The sequence below is a fragment of the Myotis brandtii genome, unplaced genomic scaffold (assembly GCF_000412655.1).
Source record: "Myotis brandtii unplaced genomic scaffold, ASM41265v1 scaffold422, whole genome shotgun sequence".
NCBI lineage: Eukaryota > Metazoa > Chordata > Mammalia > Chiroptera > Vespertilionidae > Myotis > Myotis brandtii.
In genome coordinates, this window is record NW_005366171.1 from 2247920 (window position 1) to 2274939 (window position 27020).

Sequence of the window (27020 nt, forward strand, 5' to 3'; positions counted from 1 at the left end):
CCTACTGGGGATCAAGCCCATGACCGGAATCAAACCCGAGACCTTTCAGTCCGCAGGTGATGCTCTATCCACTGAGCCAAACCGGCTAGGGCTAGGCCAGTGTTAATTGTACTATTGAGGGATTAAAATGATTCTCTTCTAGAATTACTGTTTCCCAGTTTGGTTACATAGGGCAGCGGTGGAGCAGCTTAAAAGCCACTCTGATCATCTCAACTGATCTCAGCCTCCATTTAGTTCTCTTAGGTTAAGAGGATTCTTTTCTCTTCATTAGTATGTGGTGTTCATTAGCGTTCATTTTGGCCATTTCTCCCCCCAGGTTGTTTTAGTGGTTTTCTGCCTTTGCTTAGGAGAATTATTCTGAAGAGGTTGGGACTGAGAGATAAATTATTTGAAACTTGCTTCCCAAAACATAATTTTTCCATTTGGTTTCTATATTTCTGTCTTCAGAGTTAATCATTCCTGTTGTTCTTCATGTTGATAGAATTTATTAGGACTTCAAATGATTAATATATCTGATGTTCTTGTATCAAATATTTTGCCTCCTCTAAGTGTTAACTTTGTTTGTTTTTTTTTTTGCTTGTTTGTTAAATTCCTTCTTTAGTAAAGAATGGAATTCTGTAAGCTACATATACATATATACACACACACACACACACACACACACACACACACACATACACACACTAGTGGCCTGTTGCACAAAGTTTCGAACAATAGGCCTTCCTTTCCCTGGCTGTCGGCACCGATTTTCCTCCGGCACCCGGGACCCAGGCCTTTGGTCCGGCCACAGCAGCGAGGCTTGGCTTCTCCGCTCCGGCTGCTCCCAGCCCCTCCTTTTTTTTTTTTTTCCCAGCTCCTTGAGCGGAGCCCAGGCCTCCAGCCCCTTCTTGCGCGGAGTACAGGTCTGGTGGGAAGCTTGGCTTCCTCTGTCGCCGGAAGCAACCCAAGCCTCCATGCTCGCTCCAGCTCCGTGGCTGCCGCCATCTTCAGTCATCTTCAGTCTCCGCTCTGCGCCTGCGTATGCAAATTAATTTAACCACCATATTTGTTGGGTTAATTTGCATAGTCACGCTGATTGGCTGGTGGGTGTGGTGGAGTGATGGAGTGATGGTTAATTTGCATGTTTCTCTTTTATTAGTGTAGATATTTTTTATTGATTTTTTACAGAGAGGAAGGGAGAGGGATAGAGAGTTAGAAACATCGATGAGAGAGAAACATTGATCAGCTGCCTCCTGCACACTCCCTCATGGGGATGTGCCTGCAACCAAGGTACATGCCCTTGATTGGAATCGAACTCAGGACCCTTCAGTCTGCAGGCCAACGCTTTAGCCACTGAGCCAAACTGGTCAGGGCTAGGAACAATTTTTAAAAAAAATTTTAAAAACATTGATTTTAGAGAAAGGGAGAAAAATGATTTGTTGTTCCACTTATTTATGCATTTATTGATGGGTTCTTGTATGTCCCCTGATCTGGGACTGAACCCAAAACCTTGGCCTATCATGTCTCCTGCATGCCCCCTACTGGGGACCGAGCCAGCAAATCGGGCATGTGCCCTGACTGGGAATCGAATCATGACCTCCTGGTTCATAGGTTGACACTCAACCACTGAGCCACACTGGTCAGGCCTCGGAAGAATTTTTTGTGAGCTCTCCTTCACTGCCTCCCTCCACCCCCTTTTGGCGAAGAGACACTATACCTGGATTATCTGATGGAATAAATGAAGAAAGTGGTACAGTGCTAGCTTTTTATTATTGAGTCCTAATAGACTACATCAAAAACTAGTTCTGCTTCAGCATGTTTACGAGGCAATCTAATTCTTTCGTGAGACTTAATTACCTATGAGTTTCTTTGGTTCAAATAATTGTCAGTTCTTTTCCCTGATTCTACACGTTAAAGGTTGGTCTGGACTCTAGGATTAAAACCAATATTCCCCTGGCAATATGCTAAGTCCTAACTGGGGAAATTTGCTACTTTCTAACATAAACCGTTTTGTTGTTGTTGAATTTTTTTCTGTTTTTGTCTTTTTTGGAAACATATACATGCAAAGGATAAACACACCAAGAGAAATATTTTAGTTCAATACAGCGTCCCTTCTCTGGAGGCCAGCAGCCTCTACGTTCTGTTTTCCTAGGCTGACATTTGTTCTCTCTTACCAGATGCTTGAGTCCATGTGTCAGTTGTAGCTCTTCCATAAAATGAGTTTTCAGATTTCTGTTAGTTGAATGAATATGCCTTCAGCACTCAAAATATCCTCAAAACTTCTGAGTGAATAAAGAGGTCCTATGTTGAGTAGGCAACCACTAATCTACTTTCTGTCTCTATGGATTTGCCTATCCTGGACTCATACCATATGAACGGAATCATAAATACGTGGTCACATTGTAGCATGTAACAGTGCTTCATTCCTTTTAATGGCTGGATAATATTCCATTATGGGTATACCACATTTTGTTTGTACCCTCAACAGGTGATGGGCATTTGAGTTATTTCCACTTTTTGGTTATGATGAATTTGTTGCTTTGAGCATTCATGTTCAGATTTTTGTGTGGATGTGTGTTTTCAGTTCTCTTGGGCACATACTTAGGAAGGGAATTGCTGAGTCATATGGCAACGTACGTTTAACCTTTTGAGGGACTGCCACGCTGTTTTCCAAAGATGCTGTGAAGTTTACTTTCCTACCAGCAATATGCGAGGTTCCAGCTGTTTCATATCGTTGCCAACACTCGTCATTTTCTGTCTTTTTGATTATAGCCATCCTTGTGGGTGTGAGGTGTGGTATCTTACTGTGTTTTGATTTGTATCTCCCTGACGATTAATGTGAAATACTGTCTTTAAAGTGGTTTTCTTAATTGTAAAATGGTTTCCTGTATTGTAAATACAGGCTCATGATTGTAAATTTTTTTAAAAAGGAACTTATTCAGAAAATATTACCCTTACCATCTTGAGGCAGTCACTTTTAAAATTTTGATCTGTTTACTTTGAGTCGTTATTTTTAAAAATAAATTTGTATGATTTTTCAAGCTGGGATCATATCGAACACTTAACATTAATATTTCCTTTCCCATGTTATCAAAATATTTTTGAAAACATTAATATAAAGATAAAAATGCTAACATTTATTTAGTCCACTGTGTATCAGGCACTATGCTAAATGTTTTAAAGAAGTGTTACTAGTCCTAGCTGGTTTGGCTCGGTGGATAGAGCATCGACCTGTGGACTAAAGGGTCGATTCCAGGCAAGGGCACATGCCCAGGTTGCGGGCTCGATCCCCAGTGGGGAGGGTGCAGGAGGCAGCCGATCAATGATTCTCTCTCATCATTGATGTTTCTATCTCTCTCTCCCTCTTCCTTCCTCTCTGAAATTAATAAAGATATATTTAAAAAAAAAGAAGTGTTACTAGTTGGTATGAAAATTTTAATTTAGAAACATGAGTTTAGTTTTGTAAATACTTTTAGTACTTTGAGTCAGAATTGAGGTCCATAACTGCTATCTTATTCATATGTATGGGTTCATATGTATTCATATGTATGGGAAAAGCAAACATATGTTAAAAATAAGAAGAACTCAGACCCAATCTGAGCTTGCTGTAGCAATACAGTCTAACCCAGGGGTGGGCAAACTTTTTGACTCGAGGGCCACAATGGGTTCTTAAACTGGACCGGAGGGCCGGAACCTATTCCGGTGCCTGTCCTCTATGAGACAAGCCGTCACATAGACTTAGTGTTAAAAAACAACAACCAGAAAACAACTCTACACATTTTTTTCTAGGAAATTATCTTCCATTTGGACACCCTGAGATCAGTGACAGCCATTGTTAGTTTTCCAAAAGATGTGAGACTGTCAGTTTAATGTGTCTGATACAAACTGGGATTTGGGAGCAGTTTGTAATCTTAGATGAGATGGAGTATGGAGCCATAGATTCCTAGACCCTTTATAGTTAGAATGAACTTAGAGATGATCTCAAAGCCCGAAGTGCTTATCATGGCATGCAGGGCTGTGTTCTGTTTGGCCTCTGCCAACCTCTCCAGCCTCCACGTTCTCCACTCCCTTCTTGCTCACTGCAGTGCAGCCATGTTGGACTCCTTTCTGTTCCTCAAATTACAAAGACCTCTCCTGCCACAGATCCTTCAGACATGCTGCTTGCTCTGCTGTTAGGCTTCCTGTGCCCATAGCATGCAGCCGATGCCTGTTCATCCTTTTGGGTCTTCGCTTGATGTCACTTCCTCAGGGAGGTTTCTGTAGGTAGCGCCCCACCCTCCCCAGAGCTAACCAGCTCTGCCTCCATGTGTTCTCAAGCATCCTCTGCTGTTCCTTCAGAGCACACACCACAGTTTTTATCACGTAGGTGGTTGTGCTGTTGCTGTATTGTTTCCCACCTGGTGTGTAAGTTCTCTGATGGCAAGGACTGGCTCACCGTTGTCCAACGCTATTGATTGTTTCCTTTGTGGGCAGAAGTTTATGTTTGATGTAGTTTCATTTGTCTGTTTTTGCTTTTGTTGCCTGTGCCTTCAGTGTCCTATCCAAGAAGTCATTGTCTGTTCCAATGTCAGGAAGCTTTTTCCCGATGTTTTCTTCTAGGAGTTTCAGGTCTTCCATTTATATCTTGACGCCGTTTTTGAATTAATTTTTGCATATGATATAGGGCAGTGATGGCGAACCTTTTGAGCTCGGCGTGTCAGCATTTTGAAAAACCCTAACTTAACTCTGGTGCCGTGTCACATATAGAAATTTTTTGATCTTTGCAACCATAGTAAAACAAAGACTTATATTTTTGATATTTATTTTATATATTTAAATGCCATTTAACAAAGAAAAATCAACCAAAAAAATGAGTTCGCGTGTCACCTCTGACACGCGTGTCATAGGTTCACCATCACTGATATAGGGCAAGGGCCCATCTCCATTCTGTTGCAGGTGGATATTTTCTTCCAACACCATTTGTTGAAGAGAGACTCTCCTTTCCTCATTGTGTAGCCTTGGCATCCTTGTTGAAGTTCATCAACCATGCACCTGCAGGCTTATTTCTGGGCTCTCTTTTCTGTTTTATTAGTCTGTCTGTTTTTATTCCAGTAGCAGACTATTTTGATTCCTGTGGCTGTATAATATGTTTTGAAATTAGGAAGTGCAAGGCCTCTAGCTTTGTTCTTCTTCTCAAGATTGTTTTGGATATTCATGGTCCTTTGAGATTCCATATGAATTTTAAGATAATGTTTTTTGTTTCTGCAAAAAAATGCCATTGGGATTTTGATAGGGATTGCGTTAGATCTAAATTGCTTTGGGAGTATGGACATTTTAACAATATTATCTTCTAACCCACGAATATGGGATGTCTTTCCATTTATTTGTCATCTTTAATTTCTTTCAGTAATGTTTTGTAGTTTTCAATGTGCAAGTCTTTTGCCTGCTTGGAAAAGTTTATTCCTAAGTACTTTATTCTTTTTGATGCTATTGTAAATGGGATTGTTTTCTTAATTTCTTTTTCAGATTGTTCATTATTAGTGTATAGAAATATAACTGATATTTGAATGTTGATTTTATATCCTGTAATTTTGCTGTATTTATTTATTTGTTCTAACAGCTTTTTGTAGACTCTTTAGAGGTTTCTACATACAATAAAAAAAGCAGCCCAGCCGGTGTGGCTCAGTGATTGAGTATTGACCTATGAACCAAGAGGTCATGGTTCAATTTCAGTCAGGGCACATGCCCACATTGCAGGCTCAATCCCCAGTGTGGGGCATGCAGGATGCAGCCGATCAATGATTCTCTCTCATCATTGATGTTTCTCTCTCTCTCCCCCTCTCTGAAATCAGTAAAAATATATTAAAAAAAATAAAAAAGAGCATATCATCTGCAAACAGAGATAATTTTACTTTTTTCTTTCCAATTTGGATGACTTTTATTTTTTTTTCTTGCCTAACTGTCTGACCAGTACTGTGTTGAAAGGAAGTGGTGAGAGTGGGCATCTTTGCCTTGTTCCTGATCTTAGAGGAAAGCTTTCAGTTTTTCACTGATGAGCATGATGTTAGCTGTGGGCTTTTCATATGTGATCTGATTCTTGTACTTTTTAAAAAGGTGTCAATGCTATCATTTAATACTCTTTTACCTGAGTATCATTAAACTAAGGAATAGTGGAGTAGGTTTTAGAGGAGGAATGAGTTGAACACACAACTTATTTCCTAGGAAAACTAATTTATGGAGAATTTTCTTGGTTTCTGATCCCACTGAAATCTTTTACCCACACTTTTCAGCTGTCTTGAAGATAACTAGAGATCATTGAAGTGCATGCAGAACCAGTGGTTTTTTAATCAGCCCCTCCTTAGTCTCTCTGCAGCGTTTCCCACTACTTATCAAACCTTCTCAACTGTTTCCTCACCCAGTTCTCATATCTTTGTGGTTCTCCTACCACTTTGAGTGCTTTTTCAGTTATCCCGATTCCTCTTCCTCCTCTTGCTTTACCAATGTGTGTATCCCCTGAGGTCCTGTTTCTGATCTCCTCTCTTTTCTCCCTTTGTGGTCTCTCTCCGTGGTCTCATAGGCCGTCATGGTTTCAGTCATCACTGGAGTGCAGTTGATGCACAGATCTGCCTCTCCTCTTAGGTTAGTTTCACCTCTTTGATTGGCCTTGGACACCTCCATCTAATGCCTTACCAGAACTTCCCAAACGGAACACTTTATCTTTCCTTTGCCCTTGTTTCTGTGTCCTTCCTCCTGTGACTATTTCCCAAACAGGGAGGGTGGGCTGCTCCTGCCATGCTTTTGCTGATGCCATTTCCTTTCTGTCCTTTGGAATACTTTACCTTGAACTCTTCAACATACTCCAAGGGTCACCTTCAATACCGTCTTTTCTGCAGAGTAGTAATCTGGGCTGCACATGACCTGCTCATTCTCTGCTCCAAAACCCTTCAACTGGGGGTTTCCTATAGACTATTTACAAAAAAAAATTATGAAGCTCTTTGTGATTTCTGTGTTTGCTTTTCCAGCCATAAATTTAGCCACTCCCCGCCAGGAACCCTACAATTCACCACATAATCCACACAGAACCTCTGGTTCCTCAGAGCAAGGCTGTGTGCTTTCATGCACCTGTCACTTCCCATGCGGCATATCTTTCACTTACGTTTTTTTAGGGGTGTGGGTGGATAGAGTTGATGGTGGTGGCCTTTGAAACTAATCCTATAGAGATGTCTTTCATCATGTAGATGTCGTCCATCTACTGAGTTCTACAGCAATTTGGCATAGTATTAACAAACAGCATTTAAAGTTTGATTTAGACTCTGTTTTTGTTTTTTAAAATAAATTTGTATTGATTTCAGAGAGGAAGGGAGAGGGAGAGAGAGATAGAAACATCAATGATGAGAGAGAATCATTGATTGGCTGCCTCCTGAATGCTCCCCACTGGGGATCAAGGCCATAACCCGGGCATGTGCCCTGACCGGGAATCGAACCAGGACCTCCTGGTTCATAGGTCAACACTCATCACTGAGCCATGCCAGCCGGGCTTCATATAATATTCTTAATTGAGCCTTTAAAAGTGTGGTACCTAAGCATATACACTGAAAATGTATTGGTGAATTGGATTGGTTAAAATGGAAGCCTAGAGTGAGCTTTGTTTTTCTGTTTTACTGGGCTTATGTTATATTACTTATTTTGGATTGGTTCATTGGAATTTTTCCTTATTCCTTTTTAGGTCCAAGACAACTTTGACAAGCTTGAATTAAATAGAATGTGTTGGACCCTCTGTGTCAAAAAAAACCTCACGAAGAGTCCCCTGCTCATTGAGGAAGAAGATTCATTTAAAGTGTGGGTTATTTTCAACTTTTTATCTGAGGACAAGTATCCATTAATTATTGTGCCAGAAGAGGTAAGGTGTGGCTCTGGGCCATCTTCGCATTTAATAGGTCGAACTTGGAAGTGTTTGTGTTAAGTCACTGCAGATATGAAGTATTGGACTAGACTTTTTGGATCAGAGGCAAAATGGCTTGAATCTAAAAAAGGTCCAAAACTTAAGTGATTTGGGGTCATGTAATATCCTTGGAGACTTGCAGACAGGGTGGGACTCTTCCTCTCTAAATTGCTGTAATTATAGACAAATCCGTCCTCATGTCCAAAGAATATTTATTCAGTACAAGTTACATCATAATTTTTTGTCTACCTGCATATTGATAAAACCATAAGAACTGGTCAAGTGATGCTATATGGGCAACATATAGGATCCAGACTGTTTTCAAGGCTGTTTTATGTAAGGAAATACTATTCTTGTTTCAAAGTCCAGGATGGTGACTTTTAACTGTACTTCCCACAGTAAATGAAAAAGGACATTGCTTGTTTTGTTCTGAGTTATTTTTCCTAAGGTTCCAAAAGAAAACAAACAGAGGAGTAAGGTTTTGTGATGTCTTACTGCCCTTTAAAAATTACACCTGTAGCCCAGCTGGTGTGGCTCAGCGGTTGAGTGTTGATTCATGAACCAGGACGTCATGGTTTGATTCCTGGTCAGGGCACATGCCCAAGTTTCGGGCCCCGTCCCCAGTAGGGGTTGTGCAGGAGATGGCTGATCAATGATTCTCTCTCATCATTGATGTTTCTATCCCTTTCTCCTTCTCTCTTCCTCTCTCTGAAATCAATAAAGACATATTTTTAAAAAATTATACCTGCAATACATGCTTATTACGGTAGAAAAGCCTTATAATATGCAAAGTTAAAACCAGCTGTAGTCCTCCCCTTAAAAACAAGTCATTTGTAATCCCTTAACCTTGGACAAATTATTTAACCTCTCAGGCTTTAATTTTCTCATTTATAAGATGTTACCTCTAAGGGGTGTGAGAGTCTGCATTTAAGTACTTAGCTCAGTGAGCAGCAGGTAATATGTACTCAGTAAATGTGTTGACTCTAATGACTACTATTATTGCATACGTTAGCCTGCGTGTTTCCTGAAGATAAATTTCCAGCCATGGAATTCCGAGTTCTAGGAAATGCACAGTCTCAAGGTATTATTAGGTGAACAAGGCAAAATTGCTTCCAGAACTGCTGTACCAATGTATACACACACCAGTGGTGGTTGAGTGTGCCCTTTACTCCCCATCCTGCCAATACAGAGTCTAGAATATAACTTCTATGATGCTTGTTCATGTTAGGAAAATCTTTTAAAAACTTCATACTACAATATTTTATTTAAAATCAGCAAGCATTAATAAACTACCAACAATAAGGGAGGCACCAAGAGGAATACGAAGTGAGAAAGATTACTTCCTGCCTTCAAGGAACTTACAGTCCGCTGGAGGGAAAAAAATAAATCAAGTGTCATTCAAAGCAAAATGGACTACCTGTTCTCAGAAAGATGCAAATGCCATGCAAATTCAGAGAAGGCAAGATTTATTCCAGCTTGGGGGAAAGAAGGGGGTAGGGCAGCGTTTTCAGAGAGGCAGTGTAATGTAGTGGCTAAAAGCAGAGTCTTGAAGGGTAAGACAGTAAATATTTGAGGCTTTGTGGACTTTTTGGGCCATACTGTCTGTCTCTGTCACAGGTACTCAACTCTGCTGTTGAAGCATAAAAGTAGCCATGGACACTATATTGCTATGCTTCAGTGAAATGGATGTTGAAGTTTGAATTTCATATAATTTTCATGGGTCAAAAAATTTTTTGGACTTAAAAAAAATTGTTATTCCCAACCACTTTAAAAAACTATTCTTCCTTGGATCATGGGTGTGTAAAAACATGCTGTGAACCAGGTTTGGCTGCTGGGCCAGCTTGACTCAGGGGCCACAATTGGCTGTTCCCTGATGGAGAGCAGGGGTCTGGAGTCAGATCTCCTGGATTTGAATTCTGGCTCTATCACCATTCACTAGATGCATGACCTTGGGCAATTTTCTTCATTTGTTTTTGTTGCATTTTCCTCAACTGTAAAATGGCGCTAATGGAAGTATTTACCTCCCACTGTACTTGTGAAGATCAAATGAGAAGAATGCATAGTTCTCAATACTTATCAAGTATTAACCATTATATCTATGGGGAAAGCAGTACTAGTGCTGGGTCTTAAAAGATTGGAAGAGTTTTGACTAATAGAGAAGAATTCTGGATGGAAGAAACAGTGGGCACGGTTCTGTGGGGCAGGAAAGCAAAGGGCATGTTCTGAGATGCGTGAAGGATGCTTACTTGGAAACACCAGGACTAGGTGATTTAAGGCAAAAGTAAATGTGTGAAAAGGATGTTGGGTAGTTCACAGAATTGCCACGATGGCCTAAAAACCAGGTGTGGTGGCTGGAACGACACTGGTTGCTCCAGTGAGGACCACAAGGGAAAGGTTGCTGCCACCGGAGGGTAGGTGTTGCACTTGTACCAAGGAACACCTCTGGCCCTGCACCCTGGGTGCTGCCCAGGAACTCAGGTCTTCCTGCAGCTTTCTTGTTACCAAGGAGAGTTCTCTCTAGTGCTCACTATCCAATCCACATTTGGGATGATGCATCTGATTGGTGGCCTAGGTCACGTGCCATAAGCTAGCTGCAAAGGAGGCTTGGAAAAGGTACATTTACATTTTTACTCTTACATTGGGAGGTAAGGGATTCCCCAGACATACGAAGGGCTTTAGATGCTGGGCCGTCAAGAAGACTCATACATATCCCGTCTAAGTGAAACATGATGGCTGTGAAGAAGAGTGGAGTGGATAAGGCTGTGCATAATTTTGATTTTATCCTGTAGGCAGTGGGGAGCTGTGAACCATTGATTTTTGAGCAAGAGAGTGACAGGTAAATAGATGAAATATGGAGAGGTGGGAGATAGGAAGTTAAGAGAGGGTAAGTGGTATTAAGAACTAAAGAACAGTAGCGTCAGTGAGAATAGAAAAGAAGGCCAGATAGGAGGGACCTGGAGGTCACAGAACCAGGCTCATAGTGCCTTGCTGTGCAAAAATATAGACAAGTGTCAGGCTGGGCAATTAGGAAGTAATATAGTGTAGTTGTTTAAAGCATGGTCTTTGAAATCAGACTGCCCAGTTTGAACCCTGACCCTACCACTTTTTAGCTATGTGACTTTGAACAAATTAGTTAATCTTTCTGTTTGGGTTTCCCCATCTTTAAAATGGGGATAACTACTCTCTTCAATGGACTCTTGTGAGGATAAAAATAGTTGATGTATGTGAAGCATTTAACGCAATGTCTGGTCCCAATGTAAGTACTCACTGAATGGTGTGTGTGTGTGTGTGTGTTTGTGTGTGACAGGATGATGGATACATTGGGGATACAGTGGATGCTGATGTGTTTGGTCCATTTGGTACATTGGTACATCCTTGTGGAGCTGTCCTGTATTCAACTGAAGTGCACACCTAGAGCTTGTGAGAGGCCAGGGCCAGACACAGAGATAGGGAAGCCATGGTAATAGGTTAGATCAGGTAGGAAGAGACTGTAGTGGGAGAGGAGAGGCTGAGGACAGAATCTTGGGAGCCTTTTGACAGCAGGAGGAGGAAGTAGATTTGGTAAAGGAAGCTGAATTGAATAGCGGGTGAGGTGGAAGAATTGAGAGAATGTTGAGTCATGGGTACTCAAGAAAGAAAAAGTTCTAAGAAGCAGAGAAGTAGTTCCTGGCATTCACTGTCACAGAAAAATTAGAGTGTGATGAGTGAGAAGTTGCCCTTGGATTTAGCAATGAGGTGGTCATTGGTTATCAAGGGAAAGGCAGATTCACTGCAGGTGGGAGCAGTTTCTTAGTGCTTGGTAACCATAATGATGTAATTGCCCATGTATGTAAAAGCGGAAATACAAAATAAAACATGCTGTGGAATTTTTGTCCACAGAAATTGTCTAGCTTGCCCTGGCCTAGACATGTGTACATACTTGTGTGGCTCAGTTGGCTGAGCATGGTCCCGTGCACCAAAGGGTGGCCAGTTCGAGTCCCAGTCAGAGGGCATATACTCAGCTTGTGGGTTTGATCCCTGGTAGGGGGATCAAAAAAACCTTAAAAAAAAAAAGAGAGAATAGAAAAGTTAAACAAAATGTCCAGCTTAATACAGAGATATATACCAGTATAAGGGGATAGAATATTTATAGGTAGAGAAAAAGATACACCAATGCTATTATAAAAGCCAAGCTGCTGCTTGGACAAATTATGCTAGTAAAATCTCCAGTATCCTCTTCTAAGACGTTTTGTAGTTATACTCAGTGCTTCCAAATTTATTAGTGTTTTCCTTGGGACTGGAGAAGGGGTGGTCTCTGACCTGTGATGTTTTGGTTCTTTCCATTACTAAAATATTCATGGTGAACTTGAAAGTGACCTTGTCCTGATTTCAGAATTAGAAATTAGTGAGTAAGGAGACTTACCTTATTCCTCGGGGCAGCACTTGATTGATGTGAAGGACTTGTCATTGGCTTTAAATCATCACGGAGCCACAGGCTGTGAAGGGAGCCAGTCAGCATCACCTTCCTGACTGCCCTGCTTAAACTCAAAAGATTTATTTTCCAGGTGGCTCGAAGAACTGGGGCCCACGTGACTATCTTTTCTGCACCCGGGCCCAGCCAGAACTCCGTGGCAGGCTTACCTTCATCTTGGCGGGCTGACAGGAACGTCTTGGTCCCCTTTCCAAACAAATTAGTCTCATTTGGGAAGGGAACAGTCTGTCTTTGATGTGATAGAATAGCCAGGCAGCCTACCTTGTCATGTTACTGTTCGGACTTACTCTGTGTTTTGACATCCTTAACTCCTTCTAGTTAAAAGGAGAATTAGAGTTAGTTTTACAGATTATTCCTCCATGGCCAGGAGTACTTGTGTGGGGAAAGAAGGGGTTGTTAAAACAGATTTATGTGGAAATGCTTTGTCTGGCTGCTGAGCCAGCCTCCTGGAGTTTGAATTTTTTGTACTCTTAGCACATCTCCTGTCCTTTGACCAAGTACTGCAGACTCGAGGTCACACTGTTTTATGGAAAACACTAGAATCATAATATTTCTTAAGGTGACCATCTCTCTTAGATTTTTTGCTTTCTTCCTAAATACTTTAATAACATTTAAAAAACTGTATTTTGGTACAGTTTTAGACTTACAGATTTTAATAAAATGTAATGTGAAAAAAGATATATTTAAAATATAAAATTTGAAATGTCTTTGTTATGTGTATATACTAAGTTTAATTGTAATCTTTTCAACAGTTTTTAGACTTTATACAATTAATTTTTTATTTTTCCAATACTCTAAGTACCATAATGATCATTTGCATTTTAAGTCCAGAATGTTTTTAAGATTTTGTTCTCTAGCTTTGATTAATGCTATATAAGTAACAGCTGTAGTTATATGAATAACATAAGTGGTATAAATAAGTTTGCTTTTGACTTAGTTTTCCATCACCCAGAAAGTAGTGTCAAGAATATTGAATAAATATTTAAGTTACTTACTACGCAAAGGTCAAGACATGGCACGTCCTTATTTGAGATGGGTTTGTAATTTTTGTCCAACGGTATTCCTGGAAACATGTGTCAAAGTATAGTTTTTACATTAGTATTCACTTCCCACAGAGCCAAGAACAAAAACAGGATGTGTCCGTTGTGAGCTTGTTTGGAAGAGTTGCCTCGAAATAAATATCAAACCTGAAATAGTTTTAAGAGACCCTCCGTGAAATAAAACCTGAATTGTTGTTACGCCAATAAAGGCCCTTTTCAATGATGACAGGGAAAGAACATTTAACAAAATAAATTTTGGAACCAAAGGCATTGCAAATCACATGCAGTTTAAAAGTTTATTCTTTGTTATTTTTGGTGAAACTTGCTTGGAAGGAGGAAGTAAGCTGCTTCCTGAAACTGAATGAGCTCTTAGAATTGATGCAGGCCACTCCAGACTCACACGCAGCACGTGATTTATTAGTTAGTATAATTGAATAGCTGAGAACGCTTGTCTCTCCTTGGCCCAATGTAATGATTTAAGAGGTCCTTAAGTTACTTGGTTATGACAAGTAAATGATTGTGTCGAAAGTCAGCAGGAAATGAATCTAATTGGTTGTCTGGCACAGTTACTGGCAATGCTGAGCAGATGCTGGTGCTGATGACCAACTCAGAAAGGTTTGGGAGGTCACCTTCAGAAAGGTTTGCTCGTAATAGGTCCTTTCTGGGTTACAAACATTATAAAAGGTTGTCCGATAGGCAAGAAGAACTAAAGCTCCGACTATGAGGCTCGGGTTCATGCACTAGGGGCAGGTGAGGCAGAGCTGAGGCTGGGAGTCCACAGATACAAATGGTCAGTTGGATGCACCTCTTTGCCACGCCCACTTTTCCTCATGCTTGTGGCCATATGCATATATTGACCTTGGCTTCCTACTAAAACTTCTAGTTGTGCCGTTACTACACTTACCCCAAGTTGTGATCAGCATGGGCCCTTCGTTTTGCTGCCTTGGGGCGATTGCATTTCTGTACCTGTTAATACCTCTTAGTTTACCATGGGCAGTTATTTATTTTAATGTTCTTTCTTTCCTTTGTCTTTCTTCAATCTCTTCTTGCTTTTATATTTTCTCTCTCTTCTCTTTTGTCTCATTCTTTCCTTCCCTCTTCCTTTGTCTTCCTCTTAATATGTCCTTTTTCTCTCTTCCACTGACAATCCCTGCTACTTCTGTTGAAGAGCCAAGAAAATAATCTCTGATAAGCTTAATAGCAGGTGATAGATCTCCAACAAGAGAAGGAAAGACCTGAATGTGTCTTTCTCCAACAAGTAAACATATGTTAGATTTAAGGGATTAGGTAATCTCCATACTAGAGGATTTTTACAATCTTATCAAATTAAATCGTAGAACTCATGACATTTTTTGACTTTGTGATATTTTATGAATGTGCATTTCTTTGCAAATATGTTTTTTCTATTTTTTTTTGTTAAAGTTTATTTCACAAACAACGTTTTAACCAAGTTAATGGAAGTGTTAAGAAGAAAAGAAAGCCCTAGCTGGTTTGGCTCAGTGGATAGAGCATCGGCATGCAGACTGAAGGGTCCTGGGTTCAATTCCAGTCAAGGGCACATGCCTGGGGTTGTGGGCTTGATCCCCAGTAGAGGGCGGGCAGAAGGCAGCCAATCAATGATCCTCTCTCATCATTGACATTTCCGTCTCTTTCCTTCTCTCTTCCTCTCTGAAATCAATAGAATATATATATTTTAAAAAAAAGAAGACAAAGAAAAAAATAATTCACAATCCTATCTGTAACAGAGTTGCTGTTTCTATGTTTTGTACTAGTATTTGTCAAAATATTTACATAATCTTTATGGAGTATAAATCATAGGTAAATCTAATTTTGCATTCTTCTTCACTTTATGTACTTTCATAAATGCTTTCTTTTTAAAAAAATATTTTTATTGATTTCAGAGAAGAAGGGAGAGGGAGAGAGAGATTGAAACATCAATGATGAGAATCATTGATCAGCTGCCTCCTGCACACCCCTACTGGGGATTGAGTCCACAACCCAGGCATGTGCCCTTGACCGAAATCGAACCGGGGACCCTTCAGTCCCCAGGCCGACGCTCTATCCACTGAGCCAAACCAGCCAGGGTTATAAGTGCTTTCTTGAAAGTAATTTTAAATGGTGGTATACTAGTCCACTCAATTGCAGAAGGGAATTAACATTGATGGAGTACCTAGTGTGCCTGGCACTGTGCAAAATGTCCTGTATTTGTTTCATTTTATCTCCATAGTAGGTATATGTGATGGATGTTATTTTATTTTTTAAAATATTTTTTTTATTGATTTCAGAGAGGAAGGAAGAGGGAGAGAGAGATAGAAACATCAATGATGAGAGAGAATCATTGATGGGTTGCCTCCTGCACACCCCCTATTGAGGATCGAGCCTGCAACCTGGGCATGTGCCCTGACCAGGAATCCAACTGTGACCTCCTGGTTCATAGGTCGAAGCTCAACCACTGAGCCATGCCGGCTGGGCTGATGAGTGTTATTATACTCATTCATTTCATAAGGAAATTGCGGCTTAGCTTAATTTATTTCAGTTTAACTAACATTAATTGAGCTCTACTACGTTCTAAGTACCATACTGAGTTCTGGGGATTCAAAGATGAGTGGGACATGGTCCCTCCTGTATGGATTTCATAAAACAGTGGGGAAGCCAGTTAGTAAAAAGATCATTCTAATTCAGTATGCTAAATGCAGCAGCATAGACAAACACCTGCCCGGGTTAGGGTTGGCCAGAGCAGGTTTGCTTCTTGGGCTTTAGTGTGCCTATGAGTTCCTGGGGTACTTGTTCAAAGGCAGATTCTGGCTTTTGGGTTTTTCGTGGGATCTGAGACACTTAATTTTAATAGGTTTCTAAGTGCTGCTACTGCTGGTCCACACATCTCATTTTGGGTGGGAATATCTTAGACCCCTGGTCGGCAAACTGCAGCTCGCGAGCCACATGCGGCTCTTTGGCCCCTTGAGTGTGGCTCTTCCACAAAATACCACGTGCGGGCGCGCACGTACAGTGCGATTGAAACTTTGTGGCCCATGCGCAGAAGTCGGTATTTTGTGGAAGAGCCGGTATTTTGTGGAAGAGTCACACTCAAGGGGCCAAAGAGCTGCATGTGGCTCGCGAGCCGCAGTTTGCCGACCACTGTAGATGATGTAGGCCGTGAATAAATATCTGTTAGGTAGAGAAATGGGTGAAGGTATTCTAGACAGAGCAGCGTGGGGAAGGCGTTGGAGCATAAGCAAGTGTGTCATGTGGGTCAACTACTTATAATCTATGGCAGGTATTGGCAAACTATGGCTCGCTGACTGAAGCCAGCCCATGGTCTGTTTCATATTGTCTATGTGCTAGGCATCGTTTTTACGGTTTTCAAAGGGTTGTTAAAAAACACACACACACACCAAAAAAAACCCAAAACAAAGTAGAAAATAAACGGAGATGCACAAAACTTAAAATATTTACTACCCAGTCCTTCAAAGAACAAGTGGGGGCCCCTGCCCAGTGGTGTTGGTAGCACTGGGGAGTGTAACTGTGTCAGGAGCAAGACAGCAGGCAGGGCGATGGCCACCGATGGATGCAGAGGAGCTTGGCCTTTATCTTCGAAGCAGGGTTTAAAGATAAGGGTCACAGGCTCAGGTTTGGTTTTAGAAAAATCTCTCTGGCAGAATACAGATACCGGGGGCGATGCTGGAGGCCGGGGTACCAATGGGAGGCCTGAACCAAGGCAGATGGGGTAGGAGGAGACGGAGTTGAGAACTGTCTTGGACAGTTTTTCAATCCCTTTTGACTGCGACCGACAGGAAGATAAACATTTTATTTCACGACCCAGCACACACAGATTCATGCACACACCAAGCAAGACTTGTCACTCAAAACATTTGTCTTCATTGTGGATAAGCTGAAATATTTTTTCATTTCCTTAAAGAAAATGCTACTTACTGCCCACTAAGTTGATTTCATATTGAGTCATAACCTGCAGTTTGAAAACCACTTAAACAGGGGGGTAAACACCGTAGGATTTTGTCGCCGATTTGCTGTAAGGCCGTGGGGAACAAGGATCCTGCCATGGTGAATGGTACTGCCCCAACCAGAATCAGTGATAGAAAGGGAGCCATTTGGAAGGTGGAGGCGACTCAGTGTTTCAGGGTCTGAGAAGCTCTTCCAGGCCCAGCTAGAAAGTCTACGTTGTTTACAACATTGTCAGCGTTCCTAACGGGAGGAGGCAGCATGAATTTAAAATAACTGCCTTATATCGAAAATGTGTAAATTGGGGAGCAACTGGTACATTTTACTTTGAGATGCTTATTTAACTGGGTGCTTGCATATTAGAAAAAGACCAATATTCTTTTTTTTTAAAAAAAATGAATATTCTGATGTATTAAAATATTTATCCAAGAGAGAGTAATCAGATCACATTAATTAGTTTGCGTATGGCAGTGTATGTGTGCAGTTTGCTTTGGAAATGTATGCAAATACACGATCAGAGGGTTATCTTCCTTTACTTATTCTAGGTCAATATAGAACCAGTGGCATTTGTCCACACCCTTCTCCCTGACAGAGTCATGATCCGCTGTTGGAATTGTAAAAGAATGTTTCTTAAATGGACCTTATCAGTGTACATAACGTAGATATGTACCTAAGTTAAAAGGTTATTTTTTTTTACTAGTAAATAATGCCTTCTAAATTCTCTCTGTAGATTGAATACCTGCTTAAGAAACTGACAGACGCCATGGGAGGAGTTTGGCAGCAAGAGCAATTTGAAGATTATAGAGTCAACTTCGATGACGGGAAAGACGGCCTCTCTGTGTGGGAGCTGATCGAGCTCGTTGGAACCGGACAGTTCAGCAAAGGCATGGACCGGCAGACCGTGTCCATGGCCATCAATGAAGTCTTCAATGAGCTCATACTAGATGTGTTGAAGCAGGTAAGACTCCTGTACCACCGTGTTTCTTCTCACCTTTGGAATTTGACATGTTTGAACTCAGGCAGATTTTCATCACAAAGATGAGTACAAGTCACTTAGACTTTTACACGGATTTAGAGCTGAACAAAGTCTCTTATTTTCTCAGGCTTTCCTTTTGCAGAATTACAGGTGCATTTCTGAAGTATGGTTAAGCATTGGAGTTGCTATTTTTTAAAAATATATATTTTTATTGATTTCAGAGAGGAAGGGAGGAGAGAGAGAGAGAAACCTTGATGATGAGGGAGAATCATTGATCAGCTGCCTTCTGCCTGACTGGGGATCGAGCCCCCAGCCCGGGCATATGCCCTGACCGGGAATCAAACTGACCTCCTGGTTCCTAGGTTGACGCTCAACCACTGAGCCACTGCGGCCGGGCGGAGCTGCTATTTTGAAAGAACTGTTTAAATGATCACATTTCCAAATGATTTTTAAAGGACTCTCATGTCATGGGTACCTCCACACCTGTCCATCTGAAAGATCCCCACGGCATGTTGGTGAGCAGCAGCCTTGTAGTTCCTTTCACAGTGTGAGGTGTGGGCACAGAGCTGTCAGGAAGGGCGCTCAGCAGAGTGTTGGAGTGATCACCTCTGGATTGTGGAAGTTCTGCGAACTTTATTTTCTTCTTGATTCCTTCCTTATTATTGGAGTTAGTAACATACATGAATTTATGTATATGGTTATATATTATTTTTATAAAATCAGAAAAATACCGTTATTTTTGGAAGAAAACCCCTTTATATAACAAAATTGCACTTGTCTTATTAGATTATGATATTTGTTTTCTCAGCACCTGCAAAGCAACTGGTAATCATACGGGGAGATTAATGCTTGTTAAATGGAATGTATATATTTATTAGTGGATCTTTCAAATTTCTTATCCTATATAGTAAAGGGCTAATATGCAAATTGTCCCCTCCACCAGGAGTTTGACTGGGAGTTCAACTAGGGGGCGGGGCTGGCTGGCCAACCACCCGCAGCCCTTCCCCCCAGCTGGCCTATCCCTGATCGGCCCCCCTCACCCGATAAGGGTGGGCTGGCCGGACCCCACCCATGGACAGTTCGTGCACCAAGCCTCTAGTATTATAATATTGAATAATAACTCCAATTTGTGATTTCCTTACTTTGGTCCTTTTTTTGCTCAGTAGGTAATATTGTCATCCTTGCTCTTTTTCCCTAGTGGAGCCCATCAATGAACAGTAGTTGAGGCTTAATTTGTATAGGTTTTTGGAGCTTCGAGGAGATATAAGACATGATCTCTGTGAAGGAGGACTAAGCCCATCAGGACGGCAGGATAAGGATTACGGGTGGATTTCAGTGTGAGATAGCTTAAAAATATTAGAGAAATTACAGTTTACTTTCAGTATTATTTTGTATTGGTTTCTGTACAGCATAGTGGTTAGACAATCATATATTTTACAAAGAGTTCCTCCTGATATTTCCATTACCCACCTGGCACCATACATAGTAATTACAACATTGTTAACTCTGTTCCCTTTGTCTTACCTTATATCTCTGTGCTTATTTTGTGACTACCAATTAGTGCTTCTTACTCCCTTTGCCTTTTTTGCTCCGCCCCCTGTACATTTAATATTTAAATGCCAGCTATTCTTGAACAGCCTTGAAAGGCTATAATCAGGTGTAATTTTCTTGAAGTAAAAGTTTGAATTATATACCTGTGAGGCTGATATATGGGGAGGAAGTACAGACTTATAAGTATGCATAGAAGCTACACGTAGAAGCCAGTATTGTTACCTATTGCTTCATTCTTTCTCTGCTCATCTGGAGCAGAGTTCATCCTCTAGAATACTGTGAGATCAGGTAGAAAGGTAGGTTGGTGTCAGAAGGTGATTGGCTGAGTTGTATATTTGGCTGTTAGCACCTTTTAGCATTTTTACTGACTGAGGGTTTAATTTACTGAGAGTACTGTTGGTGTGTGTGTGTGTGTGTGTGTGTGTGTGTGTGTGTGTGTGTGTGTATGTGTGTATGTGTAAAGCAAAATAGACTGAATAGTTACTATTCAAACTACGGCCCGCGGGCCACATGCGACCCACCGAAAACATTTATCTAGCCCGCCGGGTGTTTTTGCCGCAGCTGCCTGTTGCTTAGCAACCGATTTGTGTGTTTTTTTTAAACTATAGTCCGGCCCTCTAACGGTCTGAGGGACAGTGAACTGGCCCCCTGTTTAAAAAGTTTGAGGACCCCTGGAATAGTATAATGAACTCCAATATATTCACCACCCAGTCCCATCAACCACCAATACATGGTGAATCCTACACTACCTACTTTTGCTTCTCCTGTATTGTCTTGAAACAAATCTCAGATATTTCATTTTGTAACATTTATAAATATTTCTTTTAAAAAAATATTTTTATTGATTTCAGAGAGGAAGGGAGAGGGAGATAGAAACATCAATGATGAGAGAGAACCATTGATTGGCTGCCTCCAGCACGCCCCCTACTGGGGATTGAGCCCACAACCCGGGCATGTGCCCTTGACCAGAATTGAACCTGGGACCCTTCAGTTTGCAGGCTGACGCTCTATTCACTAAGCCAAACCAGCTAGGGCAATATTTATAAATATTTCAATAAGCATCCCTAAAATATATGGAATTAAAAAAAAAACTACAGTGCTATTAACATCAGGGATTCTAAAGTCTACTATCTGCCTGGCCGGCATGGCTCAGTGGTTGAGCATTGACCTATGAACCAGGAGGTCATGGTTCAATTCCTGGTCAGGGCACATGCCTGGGTTGCAGAGTGAATCCCCAGAGGGGGTTTTCAGGAAGCAGCTGATCGATGATTCTTTCCCATCATTGATGTTTCAATCTCTCTCACCCTCTCCTTTCTTCTCTGAAATCAATACAAATATATTTTTAAAAGTCTATTGTCTATTTAGCTTTTTGGGGAGAGGAGGGGTGTCTAAAATTCTGCATAGGCTTTTGTTTGCATGTGCTTATGTGAATTTGACTGGGAATAGTGTCCCTGGCTTTCATAGATCCTCAAAGGCTTCATGATCCACAAAGGGCAAGAACCATCTATCAGATAATGGAGTAGGTAGGAATATCTAGGAAGAGAGATACAGGCATTTATGTCAGATTTAATCTCTTGTAGGGTTACATGATGAAAAAAGGCCATAGACGGAAAAACTGGACTGAACGCTGGTTTGTACTAAAACCCAATGTGATTTCTTATTATGTGAGTGAGGATCTGAAAGATAAGAAAGGAGACATTGTCTTGGATGAAAACTGCTGTGTGGAGGTAAGAGCCTACTGTTACCTCTTTGTGGTGCTGCCCCCTGCTGCTCAAGTGGCTTATCTTCCTTGTAGACTTCAGGGCCTTAAAATAATCTTAAAACTTACATTTCCAACATAATATAGGCTAAAGTTACAATAAAAATTAAAGATACCTGACAGAATTTTTTTCTAATGTAAGTTTGTCTTCTGTTTTATACTGTGAAAAAAGGATAGGGATTAAATCGTGTTTGTTTGTACATTTACGGAATCATTTATTGAATAAAACGGAGTCATCAAAAGAAAATAAAGCAAAAAAAATCAGTTGAAATAATGAACATACCAGAAACTCTGGGCCATTTTGAGTGCAATGAATAAAACTGAAGAAGAAGTGAGCAATACCTTTGAATACTTTCAGTACATCTTATTCATAACTGTTAATTCTGTCAAGAAGTGAAGTCCTCAAGAACATAATACATTTTTGAGTATTTATATCTGAACTATTACCAGGCCTATCTTTGTTGAAGAACATTTTTTAAAAAAAATATATTTTATTGATTTTTTACAGAGAGGAAGGGAGAGAGATAGAGAGTCAGAAACATCAATGAGAGAGAAACATCAATCAGCTGCCTCCTGCACATCTCCTACTGGGGATGTGCCCGCAACCCAGGTACATACCCCTGACCGGAATCGAACCCGGGACCCTTCAGTCTGCAGGCCGATGCTCTATCCACTGAGCCAAATCGGTTTCGGCTGTTGAAGAACATTTTGAATACCTATGATTTTACTCATAAACGATAATATATTTTGATGGATGAAATGGTATAGAATTAATGTTGTAGGGCAGGGGTGGGCAACCTTTTTGTGAGTGCGTGCCAAAACCAGCAGAATCTCTGACTCAAAATTCTTCTGCGTGCCAACCCTAATTTTTTGAGAACATGTTACGCCTACTTAATATCTCTTAAGGTGTACGTATGTGAAGAACCTTGAAGAAATAATAAAATTCATTCGAGCGACAAAAACACAGTATATGATGATGAAAAATACATTTATTTTTTAATGTATACATGTTATGTAAAATTATTTATTTATCTAAGATGCACCTACACTGAATTTATCTGAAAAATAAAAAAGTCGATATTAAGAAAAAAATTGTAAATGGAAGATTATAAGAGAGGGTTTCCTGTGCCAGCAAAAGTTACTGGTGTGCCATGTTTGGCATGCGTGCCAGGGGTTGCCCACCCCTGTTCTAGGGTGTGCAACGCCCATTAAGGGTTTTTTTTAGATTCAGTTAAACATGGAAAATCACAAAGATTACAATAGGCCATACCAGTCTTCTCATAAAGATGTAGGTCAGGAACCACAGTTTGCCAGCACTAATCCAGGTGCAAGGAGAGGATAGGGGTGCACACCTCTGGCAGGTGTGGAAATCACTCTGGCTTCGAAGCCTCATCGCTCAGAGGAGTGAGCACTTGTAGTAGCTCCGTGGGTGTACCTCCCAGGGTTCCTGTAAGGGACGTGCTCAGGTGTGAGTCACTGTGCCAGGGAAGCCCAAAGCATGGCATCCCCATAGGTGGTGGTTCTCCCGGTCAGGATTTGGTATACTGATCAGGAGTCATTGTTCCCATAAGTAAAGTTGCCCAGGGGATAGAATTAGTGAATCAGTTATATGCATTTAGAGGTATTTTTCATTAACATTGAATTCCAGCCAGATTTGTATAAATAACTAAGATTGAATTTAATTTAAAAACTTAAAAATAATATCTTAGCCTTGGCCAGGTAGTTCATTGGTTAGAGCATTGGCCTGATGTGCCAGGGTTGTGGGATTGATCCCGGGTCAGGCACATACAAGAAGCAACCAATGAATGCATAAATAAGTGGGACAACAGATGTCTATGTTTCTCCCTCCTTCTCTCTCTCTCTGTAAAAAAACAAACAAAAAGAAAAAACAACAACAAAAAAGAACTAACTTGGCTTTCTGTTTTAGTCTTTGCCTGACAAAGATGGAAAGAAATGCCTCTTTCTCATAAAGTGTCTTGATAAGACCTTTGAGATCAGTGCTTCAGATAAGAAGAAGAAGCAGGAGTGGATTCAAGGTAAGGTAACTTTTACTATTGGTCATGATGTAACTCGAAAGCTCTGACTTTCTATTTTTGAAGTTCGTGAAAGATACTGAGGCCTTGTTCCCTCATTGTCTGTGTTATTACTGGTGTGACATGGTAGCTTAAAGAAAAACAAATCAAGAGCAGTTTCCAAATTTTTAGTCAATTTTATTTTTGTAATCATCTTACGGGAAAATTGTAAACTGGACATTTTGAGTTTTATTCACGCCTACTATTTGAAGAGTGTGGAATTTCTCCTTTTAACAACTGTGAAGAATTTTAAAGTGACCGTCAAAGAATGAGACACTATATATTAGATTTTTTTAAATGATGGGGAGATTTCTGAATATGATATTCTTGGACTTAGTTATGTTACTGGGACCCTAATTTTTTTGTTTTGAGTCCACCTGCCTGTGTGCACTGGCCCGAACAAATGCAGGCGCAGGAGTTTGCAGAATAGAAAGAAAAATAGTTTAATATTGAAGTGACCAATCCAGCGATGGGGAGCTAATGCTAAAAACCCGGCTCCTCTGTGGCACATAAGTTAAGATTATATAGGGCAAAAATCACAAGACACCAAGGGATAGGGGTTCAGGGTCGTGCTGGGAGCTGACTGGTTGGAGGTGAGGTAAGGGTAATGAATCATTTCTTCAGGTCTAGAGGACAGTTCTGAGGTCTGCTCAGGCGTCCCTCTGGGCTCTTGGGGAAGTAGCTGGGCATCTCCACTTTAGGGCTCAGGAGCCGAAACATAACTTAGGTCAAGATGTTATCTTTAGTCTGGACCTTGTGACCATTAGTCAGGTCTGGGCTGTCTTCTGCTGCCTCGAGGGTGGCTGATTATCCAGGGGAAAAGCTAGGTTTCTGAGGGGTATACCGAGAGAAATAGTATTTTTAGAGCTAGGATTTAAAACTAAATGTAGTCAAAGTCATAGGGACCCTCAGTGTCAGGCGAAAAAAGATTGCATTTCAAGTTGTGCTCTTTCTTGATGTGGTTTAAGAGTGTGAGGCAAGCCCAGCTGGGTTTGAATCGTCTTTCCTGAGTCACGTGGGCTGAGTTATGAATTCTGTAGCTGCTTCCCTCTCCTGTGGAATGGGAACAGGAACAGTACTGCCCCCTAGGGTTGTTGTAAAGGTTGATAATTAAATAATGAAGTTATACTTGCATATTTAAAATGATACATCCTTGCAGAGATGCTTGTGATATGTTGCAAGCAACCTAAATGTCCATTAATTGGGAAATGGTTGAATACATTACAGTGCAGCTATGCAGTGGAGTACTGTGCAGTACTTTGTGTAGTGATATGAAAGCTCTCAAGGATAAATTAAATGAGAAAACCAAGGCTCAGAAGAGTGTGCTATGCCACTGTTCGTGTCAAAAGGAGGCGGAGGATGTATATACATATTTACTTGAATATTCTTAATCTATTTCTGGAAAGATGCCCAAGGAACTGTTAGCAGTGGTTGCTGGTGGAGAGGGGAACTGGTACTTGGGGATAGGAGTAGGAGAGAGACTTCCTCTATGTCCTTTCATGCTTTTGAATTTGAACAAAAGTATTAACTATTAAAAAAAATTATACAAGTGAAACCATCAGGAAAGAAATTAGGTTTTACATAAAAATTATTTAATGCACAAAAAGGGTATACATATAGTAAGGATTCAATAAATGGAGGCTACTATTAACATCTCAGGAGGGAGGTATACAGGGAGACGATCTCAAAAGGCATAGATGTCGGGCAAACTCAACACAGCAGGTAGCAAATCAGATACCGGAACTTTGAATCTCAGCCCTTACTACGGCTAAATCTTAGCCTTTTGACAAGTATGGGGAAGGGAGTTGAAAGTGTTATTTATTTGAAAGTGTTGTTTTAAATAAATTCTTCAAATGTGTGTGGTATTCCTGAATCAAGCATCTATTTAAGCACAGATATATAATTTTGGAATTTTGGAACTAAAAGTGACTTCAGAGATGATCGCTCTCATTTTAGAGATGAGGAAACTGATGCTCAAGCCACGGTGTGACCTTGGTAACTTGCTCAAGGTCACACCGATACTCAGTGGCAGAGTCAGAATCTACACTGAGGCCCGTCGGGCTTCCTTCCCACTGTGCCTTTGCATATTAGGGTTACAAAGAATAACGGGCATTTCCTGTGTTCTCTCCTGCACCTTTCACAGCCATTCACTCTACCATCCATCTGCTGAAGTTGGGCAGCCCCCCGCCACACAAAGAAGCCCGCCAGAGTCGGAGGGAACGCCGGAGGAAGCTGCTGGCTGAGCAGGAGGAGCTGGAGCGGCAGATGAAGGAGCTCCAGGCTGCCAACGAGAACAAGCAGCGGGAGCTGGAGACCGTGAGGAAGGTGAGGAGAGGGGAGCGGACGCTGGGCCGGGCCCGGAGGGCTCTGCATCGCAGGAGCCACAGCTGCCTCACTTCCGAGCTCTGATTTTACTAAGACCAGGTTACTGCAGTTTTGGGGAGATTTTTTTGGCGGACTGTGTTCCCAGGAAGTGTATCTACACCCTCAGGACACCCTGGTTTCCCCAGCCTGAAAGGATGAGGGCCTCAGGGCAGCAGGGACATTGCATTGACCAGAGAAGCATATTTATAAGAAAGCACACTTGAATTTTGTCAGAGAAGGTTGAGAAATGTTGTTCCCCTGAGATGTCACGGTCACTTTTGGCGACCTGGGGAGAGTCTGTTGCTTTTTCAGTTTTTCCCCTTTGCTCTCATCTTCACTCGTGAGGACCTTATGAGACCCTGAGTGTAGAATTGTGGGTTTTACTTACTGTTCAGAGTCAGAGGTCCAGTCTGGGTCAGCTTCTCCTCCCATCTCAGGGCTAGGGGACAAGTACCATAGACTGTACAGGGGAGTTGTTGATGGTCACTGGGCGATCTTGTTCCTGGGTTATGTCACGGTTTTGGGGGGGTGGGGAGTTGGTGGTGAGTACCCAGCGTGTGGCCTGGTCTTGACCTGGGATACCTCTGGGTTGAGCCTATCTGCCTGAATCACTGAGCATGTGTGAGCCATGAGCCGAAAGACCTGTGTGTCCTCCTCTGCAGCGCCTTTGCCCTGGGATGTGGGGGTTGCTTATAGTATTGTTATCGGTGGAAGGGGGATGTCCTTTCCCCGCTGAGTGCTTTGGGTGGAGTCCTTATGACATCTCAAGAAAAAGAATTTTCTGAGACTCGCACAGGAAGATGAGTGACTTTTATTTGCGTGGAATTACATCTCTGGGTTTCCAAAGTCCCGTTTCCCTTAGTCCGGTCCTGGAAGGAGGGCAGCTGGGGATTCAGTAGAACTAAAATCAGAGCCAGTGGCCAGAGTTTC

General features: G+C 41.3%; 1 protein-coding gene across 1 annotated transcript in view; it reads left to right on the forward strand.

Moving 5' to 3' along the window:
• The window catches only part of SWAP70 (SWAP switching B-cell complex 70kDa subunit), a 48926-nt gene that overhangs the window by 6151 nt on the left and 15755 nt on the right, over positions 1 to 27020 (forward strand). The window contains exons 3-7 of the mRNA XM_005874002.2: positions 7685 to 7858; positions 18099 to 18326; positions 21476 to 21622; positions 23582 to 23690; positions 25870 to 26051. Coding sequence (XP_005874064.1) covers positions 7685 to 7858; positions 18099 to 18326; positions 21476 to 21622; positions 23582 to 23690; positions 25870 to 26051 — 840 coding nt within the window. The remainder of the gene's footprint in view (positions 1 to 7684; positions 7859 to 18098; positions 18327 to 21475; positions 21623 to 23581; positions 23691 to 25869; positions 26052 to 27020) is intronic.